The sequence below is a fragment of the Oncorhynchus keta genome, chromosome 30 (genome assembly GCF_023373465.1).
Source record: "Oncorhynchus keta strain PuntledgeMale-10-30-2019 chromosome 30, Oket_V2, whole genome shotgun sequence".
Lineage (NCBI taxonomy): Eukaryota > Metazoa > Chordata > Actinopteri > Salmoniformes > Salmonidae > Oncorhynchus > Oncorhynchus keta.
The window spans coordinates 16,460,130-16,470,129 of NC_068450.1; the positions used below are offsets into that span (position 1 = coordinate 16,460,130).

Sequence of the window (10,000 nt, forward strand, 5' to 3'; positions counted from 1 at the left end):
ACACTATATTAGGCCCCGCCTTTGTAACTTTGGTTTTCCTAGATATGGCTATTATATTGTGATCATTACATCCTATGGATTTGGATACTGCTTTAAAGCAAATCTGCAGCATTAGTAAAAGATATTATTATATTATTATGTGATCAATATGTGTTGATTTCATTCTTGTGCTGTTTGTAAACACCCTGGTCCAGGATGCAGGCACTGGTTACAGTTTGAAGTTTTTTTCCTGAGTGGGGCAGCTTGATGATAGCCAGTCAATGTTCACCCAGAAAATATACTTCTCTGATGATATCACATACATTACCAAGCATTTCACACATATTATCTAGATACTGAGTGTTAGCACTTGGTGGTCTATGATAGTTTCCCACCAGAATAGGTTTGAGGTGAGGCAGATGAACCTGTAGACATATTACTTCAACAGTATTTAACATGAGATCCTCTCTAAGCTTTACAGGAATGTGGTTCTGAATATAAACAGCAACACCGCCTCCGTTGGCATTTCTGTCTATTCAGTAGATGTTAGAACCATGTATTGCTACCACTGTATCATCAAATGTATTATCCTTTTATGACTAGGGGGCGATATTTAAATTTTTGGATGAAAAACGTTCCTGTTTTAAACAAGATATTTTGTCACGAAAAGATGCTCGACTATGCATATAATTGACAGCTTTGGATAGAAAACACTCTGACATTTCCAAAACTGCAAAGATATTGTCTGTGAGTGCAACAGAAATGATGTTACAGGCGAAACCCAGATAAAAATCCAATCAGGAAGTGCCACATTTTTTTTTGTCCAGGAACAAAGCAAAGTAAACACAGCTCGTGCAACGTTGGAAACATTCAATAGCGGCCTCCATTTGAGACCACCGAGCCAGCAGGGCTAGCTGGGCTTCCGTATCCCTCCACTAGGCTAGCTGGGCTTCCGTATCCCTCCGCTAGGCTAGCTGGGCTTCCGTATCCCTCCACTAGGCTAGCTGGGCTTCCGTATCCCTCCACTAGGCTAGCTGGGCTTCCGTATCCCTCCGCTAGGCTAGCTGGGCTTCCGTATCCCTCCACTAGGCTAGCTGGGCTTCCGTATCCCTCAGCTAGGCTAGCTGGGCTTCCGTATCCCTCCGCTAGGCTAGCTGGGCTTCCGTATCCCTCCGCTAGGCTAGCTTGGCTTCCGTATCCATTTAACATTACATTTAAGTCATTTAGCAGACGCTCTTATCCAGAGCGACTTACAAATTGGTGCATTCACCTTATGACATCCAGTGGAACAGCCACTTTACAATAGTGCATCTAAATCTTTTAAGGGGGTGAGAAGGATTACTTTATCCTATCCTAGGTATTCCTTAAAGAGGTGGGGTTTCAGGTGTCTCCGGAAGGTGGTGATTGACTCCGCTGTGCTGGCGTCGTGAGGGAGTTTGTTCCACCATTGGGGGCCAGAGCAGCGAACAGTTTTGACTGGGCTGAGCGGGAACTGTACTTCCTCAGTGGTAGGGAGGCGAGCAGGCCAGAGGTGGATGAACGCAGTGCCCTTGTTTGGGTGTAGGGCCTGATCAGAGCCTGGAGGTACTGAGGTGCCGTTCCCCTCACAGCTCCGTAGGCAAGCACCATGGTCTTGTAGCGGATGCGAGCTTCAACTGGAAGCCAGTGGAGAGAGCGGAGGAGCGGGGTGACGTGAGAGAACTTGGGAAGGTTGAACACCAGACGTGCTGCGGCGTTCTGGATGAGTTGTAGGGGTTTAATGGCACAGGCAGGGAGCCCAGCCAACAGCGAGTTGCAGTAATCCAGACGGGAGATGACAAGTGCCTGGATTAGGACCTGCGCCGCTTCCTGTGTGAGGCAGGGTCGTACTCTGCGGATGTTGTAGAGCATGAACCTACAGGAACGGGCCACCGCCTTGATGTTAGTTGAGAACGACAGGGTGTTGTCCAGGATCACGCCAAGGTTCTTAGCGCTCTGGGAGGAGGACACAATAGAGTTGTCAACCGTGATGGCGAGATCATGGAACGGGCAGTCCTTCCCCGGGAGGAAGAGCAGCTCCGTCTTGCCGAGGTTCAGCTTGAGGTGGTGATCCGTCATCCACACTGATATGTCTGCCAGACATGCAGAGATGCGATTCGCCACCTGGTCATCAGAAGGGGAAAGGAGAAGATTAATTGTGTGTCGTCTGCATAGCAATGATAGGAGAGACCATGTGAGGTTATGACAGAGCCAAGTGACTTGGTGTATAGCGAGAATAGGAGAGGGCCTAGAACAGAGCCCTGGGGACACCAGTGGTGAGAGTGCGTGGTGAGGAGACAGATTCTCGCCACGCCACCTGGTAGGAGCGACCTGTCAGGTAGGACGCAATCCAAGCGTGGGCCGCGCCGGAGATGCCCAACTCGGAGAGGGTGGAGAGGAGGATCTGATGGTTCACAGTATCGAAGGCAGCCGATAGGTCTAGAAGGATGAGAGCAGAGGAGAGAGAGTTAGCTTTAGCAGTGCGGAGCGCCTCCGTGATACAGAGAAGAGCAGTCTCAGTTGAATGACTAGTCTTGAAACCTGACTGATTTGGATCAAGAAGGTCATTCTGAGAGAGATAGCGGGAGAGCTGGCCAAGGACGGCACGTTCAAGAGTTTTGGAGAGAAAAGAAAGAAGGGATACTGGTCTGTAGTTGTTGACATCGGAGGGATCGAGTGTAGGTTTTTTCAGAAGGGGTGCAACTCTCGCTCTCTTGAAGACGGAAGGGACGTAGCCAGCGGTCAGGGATGAGTTGATGAGCGAGGTGAGGTAAGGGAGAAGGTCTCCGGAAATGGTCTGGAGAAGAGAGGAGGGGATAGGGTCAAGCGGGCAGCTTGAGGTCTTTAGTTAAGGTCTCGGCAGCGTTCAACAAGATGAAGAGAAACCAGTGAGCTGGTCTCTCTGGGTACATCAACCATTTGACTTTGCCTCTGAAACTGTCATTTTTTCCCCTAGTCAGATTGTGGCGACTTTATAGTGCATGTTTAGACGGAGAGTCTATGCCCTTACCTCACTTCATAATAATGACGTCCCATACTGTGGTTTATTTGTGAATAGGAAGAGGTGACATGCTTCTCATTCTTCTGTCTCTCATTAAATCAGCTCAGAAGGAAGGGGAGGGGAATAGGATGGGGGGGGCACAGACCACAAACACTGCAGTGGGATTGGTATATACATTGAAACGTGTCAGTTTCAATTCAAGAGGTTGGAGTAATAACATGTTCAACCACTTAAGACATTGGCTCCAAATCTAGGTTGTGCCATTAGATTCAGAGAAAGTTAACAACTAACCCTGGCCTGGTCTTTTTTGCAAGCGTTTCCGCGGAAGTCTCACAATGATGTGCCTCTGGGTTTAGAAACCCTGCTGTGAAACTCTTCTCTAGCTGAATGAAGGCCTTTGTCAAATTTCTTAGGAGGTTCTCTCTGTCTCTTTGTCTCTCTGTCTCTCTCTCTCTCTCTCTCTCTCTCTCTCTCTCTCTCTCTCTCTCTCTCTCTCTCTCTCTCTCTCTCTCTCTCTCTCTCTCTCTCTCTCTTTCAAAACAATAAAGTTTCAAAACAATAAAGACATTACAAATGTCATATTACGTATATATACAGTGTTGTAACGATTTACAAATGGTTAAGGGTACACAAGGGAAAATACATAAGCATAAATATGGGTTGTATTTACAATGGTATTTGTTCTTCACTGGTTGCCCTTTCTTGTGGCAACAGGTCACAAAGCTTGCTGCTGTTATGGTACACTGTGGAATTTATCAAAATTGGGTTTGTTTTCGAATTCTCTGTGGATCTGTGAAATCTGAGGGAAAGATGTGTCTCTAATATGGTCATACATTGGACAGGAGGTTAGGAAGTGCAGCTCAGTTTCCACCTCATTTTGTGGGCTGTGTTCACATAGCCTGTCTTCTCTTGAGAGCCATGTCTGCCTACGGCGGCCTTTCACAATAGCAAGGCTATGCTTACTGAGTCTGTACATCATGGGTGTCAAACTCTGGCCCGTGGGCCAAATTTGTCCCGCGGGGTAATTATATTTGGCCTGCGAGACAATACCAAATTACTACTAGAGCTGGCCCGCCGGTATCATACAGCGCATGCACCACTAATACTACGAATCCCATAATGCTCTGCTGTTTTCGCGCGCCAATCAGGACAGGACCCAGAAACGCTCTCTCCTCTGTGACAGTAGTCATAGCAACATAGACGCTACAACTGTCAGCGAGCTAACCCTTCCCAAAAATGGCGAAAAGAAAGGCAGAAAACAGGAGCTTTCTGGACAAGTGGGAGGCAGAATATCTGTTTACATATGTAAAAGACAAACCTGTTTGTCTTGTTTGTGGAGTCAATGTGGCTGTAAGTAAGGAGTACAACATTAGACGACACTATGAAACGAAACACCATGACAAATACAAGGACCTGGACATGACTCAAAGGAGCCAGAAAGTAGAGGAGATGAAAAGAAGTTTGGTTTCACAACAGAATATGTTTAAAAAAGCCACATCACGAAGCGAGGCTGCTGTAAAGGCTAGTTATATAGTGGCAGCAGAGATCGCAAAATCAGCCCGGCTGGCCCTTTAATGAGGGAGAGTTCATGAAAAAGTGCATGATGAAGGTTTGTGACCTCGTATGCCCAGAGAAAAAACAAGCATTTTCAAACGTGAGCCTGAGCAGGAACACAGTAGCTGATCGCACATGTGATCTTGCCACCAATCTGTATGACCAGCTGATGGAAAAGGGAAAAGATTTTGTTGCGTTCTCCCTCGCTGTGGATGAGAGCTGCGACGCATCTGATATTGCTCAGCTGTCAGTCTTCATCCGTGGAGTGGACTCAAATCTGTGTGTTACGGAGGAGCTATTAGGATCCAAATCAATGCATGGCACAACCACAGGAAAGGAAATCTTTGAGGAGGTTTCCAAATGTGTAACTGAAATAAAGCTGCCGTGGGATAAACTCGTTGGATTAACGACAGATGGTGCGCCAGCGATGTGCGGTAAAAAGAGTGGACTGGTGGGCATGGTTCGGGAGAAGATGCGGGAAGAGAACTGTGCAGGTGAGCTAACTGTTTACCACTGCATCATACATCAGGAAGCACTGTGTGCCAAAGCCCTAAAGATGGAACATGTTATGACCACAGTAACACAGGTAGTTAACTTTATAAGAGCCAAAGGTCTAAATCACCGCCAGTTTAAATCTTTTCTGGAGGAGTGTGGTTCGGATTATGCAGACGTGCCGTATCACACAGAGGTGAGATGGCTAAGCAGAGGAAAAGTACTGAACAGATGTTTCGAGCTGCGTGAGGAAATATGTCAATTCCTGGAAACCAAAGGGAAGGATACAGCAGAGCTCCGGGAGCAAAAGTTCCTGTGTGAGCTGGCCTTTCTCTGTGACATCTCGAGCCATCTCGATGCGCTGAACCTGCAGCTTCAGGGGCGGGGGCGCATCATCACAAACATGTACGCTGCAGTGAGGGCCTTCAAAACTAAACTGTGCCTGTGGGAGAATCAGATGCTGCAAGGAAACCCTTGCCATTTTCCCTGCTGCCAATCCATAAAAGCGCAGATCTCTACCGCCGTGTTCCCATGCGCACAGTTTGCTGAAAAACTCAGTGTTCTTGCCGCTGAGTTTAGCCGGCGATTTGCCGACTTCGATGCCCAGAAATGCAAGTTTGAACTGCTTAGTAATCCCTTCGCAGTTGATGTGGAAAATGCACCAACCAACATCTAAATGGAGCTGAAGTCAAAGTATGATGCTGTGGGCGCCGCACATTTTCCACGGTTCATCCCTGACACAATGCCTCAGCTCCACACCCAAGCTGCTCAGATGCTCTCCATGTTCGGCAGCACTTATCTATGCGAGCAACTTTTCTCCTTGATGAAGATGACCAAAACAACTCACAGGAGACGTCTGACTGATGAACATCTTCGCTCGATACTGAGGATTTCTTCAGCTCAGAGCTTGAGCCCAGACATTGATGAACTAGCATCCAAGAAGAGATGCCAGGTATCTGGCTTGGGCATATCAGATTAGACCAGTGTGCAATAATTAACGTTTTCTTTATGCACTTTTTCTTGCTACAAGGCATGGGCTTGAATGGTTGATTGATTTATTATCATTTTATTTGTAAAATTATTAGCCAGTGGAAAAAGTTGATTTTGGTATTTAAATCAGAAGGCTGCAAATAGAAAAGAGGCATACAATTTTTATTTACATTTTATTTATTTAATAAATGAATGCCATTGATGTGTTTTTTCATTTGAAATTCGATTTAGCATGTCTCCACTATTAAATTATATATTGTATGGTAATAAGCGATGCTTGTTCCATATTCAATGTTAAAGCAAAACTTGTTTGGGTCCATATTAAAAGGTTAATTTGTTCAATGTTGGCCCGTGACTTTGTTCAGGTTTTACATTTTGGCCCACTGGGTATTTGAGTTTGACACCCCTGCTGTACATAGTCAAACAATGACTGGTAAATGATTCAAGACCAGCTCAGTTAATCCCTACCATTGTGACAATGAGTCGTCATAATGCTGCATCAAATGTACATGATCTTAGGGGCATTGGCAAACGCAATGTAAGCAATTGAATTTATGTACCCCTAATTGCACCGAATACATCTGTTTATCCTACAGCTATTGTAAGCAGTAATCACGAGCCTATAAAACAGAGTTACACTGGGCATAAATACCCCTAGAAAATGTTCCTATTCATGAAAATCACAAATGAAATATATTGAGACACAGCTTAGCCTTTTGTTAATCACACTGTCATCTCAGATTTTCAAAATATGCGTTACAGCCAACGATATGATGCTTGACTAGTCTCTCAAAGCACTTCATGATGACGAAGGTGAGTGCTACGGGGTGATAGTCATTTAGTTCAGTTACCTTAGCTTTCTTGGGAACTGGAACAAGGATCGATTGAATATGTCCGTAAACACACCAGCCAGCTGGTCTGCGCATGCTCTGAGGACACGGCTAGGGATGCCGTCTGGGCCGGCAGCCTTGCGAGGGTTAACATGTTTAAATGCTTTACTTCCGTTGGCTGCGGTGAAGGAGAGACCGCAGGTTTTGGTAGCAGGCTGTGTCGTTGGCACTGTCTTGACCTCAAAGCGAGCAAAGAAGTTGTTTAGTTTGTCTGGGAGCAGGACATTGGGCTGGTTTTCTTTTTGTAGTCCATGATTGACCGTAGACCCTGCCACATACCTCTCGTGTCTGAGCCGTTGAATTGCGACACTACTTTGTCTCTATATTGACGCGTAGCTTGTTTGATTGCCTTGTTGTCTCGTTCTCTCTCTCTCTCTCTCTCTCTCTATCTCTCTCTATCTCTCTCTCTCTCTTTCAGTAATCCTGTTCTCTCCTTTCTCTCTTTCAGCTCCTCGATCCAATTACAGCCTAGACAATGGTGAGTACAACATTAAACAGCATTACATACATGAAATCTATATGCTTGTAAACATCGCCCTCTACTGTACATTGATGAGAGAGACATGAAGTCACATTCAGGTGGTCGTGCCTCTCTTTCCTGACCTGCTCTGATATTTTGACATGTATATATGACCCCCAACTGTAAAGCAAGTATGACAACTTCTGTAAAAAGGGCTTTATAAATAAACTGGATTGATTGGTTGCATTCATGTTTTCTAGATTCGTACAAATCAGCCTCTCTACCAGGATACAGGCGGAACAGTGTCAACAGGGTGACCACCAACACTATACTATTCTTTATTTATACAGTTATGGTCAAATCTATTGAGATTAAAGTATATTTCGACAGAGAGACATATTTCTTGGAGACAGCAACCAAAAATGATTTACATACTGTAGAAGGCTGTAATTCAAGTTGACCTCCTAGTTGTCATGGCAGCTTACTTGACAAACACAGCTGTAGCATCACTGACAGGTCTCTGTGTGTATCCCTGCAGCCCCAGAGTGCAGCCGCAGACTACTACCAACAGTATGACAGCAGCAGTGAAGTCAACTGGGGAACCAGAGGTAGGAGGGCTGTATAACCACCCTGTGTTCAGGTTTCAATACATTTATAACATTGTGGTGTTTCCTTATTGCATGACTGTAATAAGGTATTTTTCCTATTTTTCTCTTCTACAGAATACAAGGTAAGGGTCTGAAAGTTGATTGTAAAGTGGAGTGGACTGTCAAGCAGTAGCCTACAATAGTCAGAATGATGTAAGACTGTCCTCTAAGTGGTGTGTGCGGAACCACTGGTGGGGAGAAAGACAATTCCTACGGGATCACAAAGACTGGGGTTTGTTCATACAAAGGCAATAGAACACTATAGGACAGTATAGCTGCTCTCTCTCACTCCTGGCTCAATGACCCTACCAGAGGAAGCAGCAGTAGAGTTATGGCATCCTGGCCTGGTCTGCCCTAGTCAAAAGGTCTTACTGTAGGTCACAGGGCATCTTCCACAGTCAGGACCTGGGCCCTTTTTGAATACATTAAAAACACACCCTTTACTCCTCCCTTCCTTGAAGTAATCACTGATCTAACACAAATTAATAACTTTAAGAAATTGCTTTCACCCAGCTATGTCAGATTAGGAATTTTCTCTTCAAAGGATAGAGGAAGGAAGAATGCATTCTTAAAGAATTCGAACAGGACATGTACTGGCATAACAAAGAGCTTCCGGGGCAAGAGGTCACTGGACATTTCTCTCAGCCCATCCTGACCTTTCGATAAACTTTGTGTCACAAATTCCAAATGCTGCTTCCAGTCCGTATGAGGAGAGGTTAAGAGAGACTTGATGAGAGAGAGTAAATGGAAGGGCCGCCAATAATCATCTCATTCTATAGAACATCTCTGCTATGTTCCATACAATGGGTTCCATTCTGTGATTACAAAGAAAACAGCTGTTTTATGACTGAGACATCTGCTGAAGCTTTTCATCTCACGTGGTTTGGGGTCAATTCCATTTCACTGTAATCAATTCAGGAAGTACCATGAAATTCCAAGTATTATCAGAATAGGAATTGGAATTTAAGTGTACTTCCTGATTTGACCCCAACCCTGTTGACTACATATATCTTCTAACTCTATCTGACCTGTCCATTGCAGGTTTACCCGTATGAAGCGCTGATCGTGACCACCAGGGGGCGACACAGAGTGCCTAAAGATGTGGACAGAGCCAGACTAGAGGTGAGGTTAAGATCTGGCTTAGTTTGGTGGTTGATTTTCCATTAAATAATCTGTTCAATGTTGCCTCCTATCCTTACGAAAAGTTAAAGGTCACTAATCCAGACATTATCCACATAGTCTACATGAGTCATACTACAGTGACTCCCTGTGTTTCTCTGTCTTCCAGCGTCATCTGAGTCCCGAGGAGTTCCTACAGGTGTTTGGGATGACCGTGGCAGAGTTTGACCGGCTGGCTCTCTGGAAGAGGAATGAAATGAAGAAACAGGCCCGACTCTTCTAACCATGGAGAGAGAGAGACAATTAGAGGAAATTGAGAAGGAGAAACTGTTCTAATTAAAGAAAGATAGACTGTTAATGACAATAGAGATAGAGACAGACTGTTAATGACAACAGAGATAGATAGAGAGAGACAGACTGTTAATGACAACAGAGATAGATAGAGAGAGACAGACTGTTAATGACAACAGAGATAGATAGAGAGAGACAGACTGTTAATGACAACAGAGATAGATAGAGAGAGACAGACTGTTAATGAAAACAGAGATAGATAGAGAGAGACAGACTGTTAATGAAAACAGAGATAGATAGAGAGAGACAGACTGTTAATGACAACAGAGATAGATAGAGAGAGACAGACTGTTAATGACAACAGAGATAGATAGAGAGAGACAGACTGTTAATGACAACAGAGATAGATAGAGAGAGACAGACTGTTAATGAAAACAGAGATAGATAGAGAGAGACAGACTGTTAATGACAACAGAGATAGATAGAGAGAGAGACAGACTGTTAATGACAACAGAGATAGATAGAGAGAGAGAGACAGACTGTTAATGACAACAGAGAT

The 10,000-nt window shown here is 44.8% G+C and overlaps 1 protein-coding gene across 1 annotated transcript in view; it reads left to right on the top strand.

Moving 5' to 3' along the window:
* The window catches only part of LOC118382901 (actin-binding LIM protein 3-like), a 111,228-nt gene that overhangs the window by 99,664 nt on the left and 1,564 nt on the right, over nt 1–10,000 (top strand). The window contains exons 17-22 of the mRNA XM_052487851.1: nt 7,373–7,402; nt 7,645–7,697; nt 7,923–7,992; nt 8,107–8,114; nt 9,073–9,153; nt 9,320–10,000. The exon at nt 9,320–10,000 is cut by the window's right edge and continues 1,564 nt beyond it. Coding sequence (XP_052343811.1) covers nt 7,373–7,402; nt 7,645–7,697; nt 7,923–7,992; nt 8,107–8,114; nt 9,073–9,153; nt 9,320–9,433 — 356 coding nt within the window. The 3' untranslated portion in view covers nt 9,434–10,000. The remainder of the gene's footprint in view (nt 1–7,372; nt 7,403–7,644; nt 7,698–7,922; nt 7,993–8,106; nt 8,115–9,072; nt 9,154–9,319) is intronic.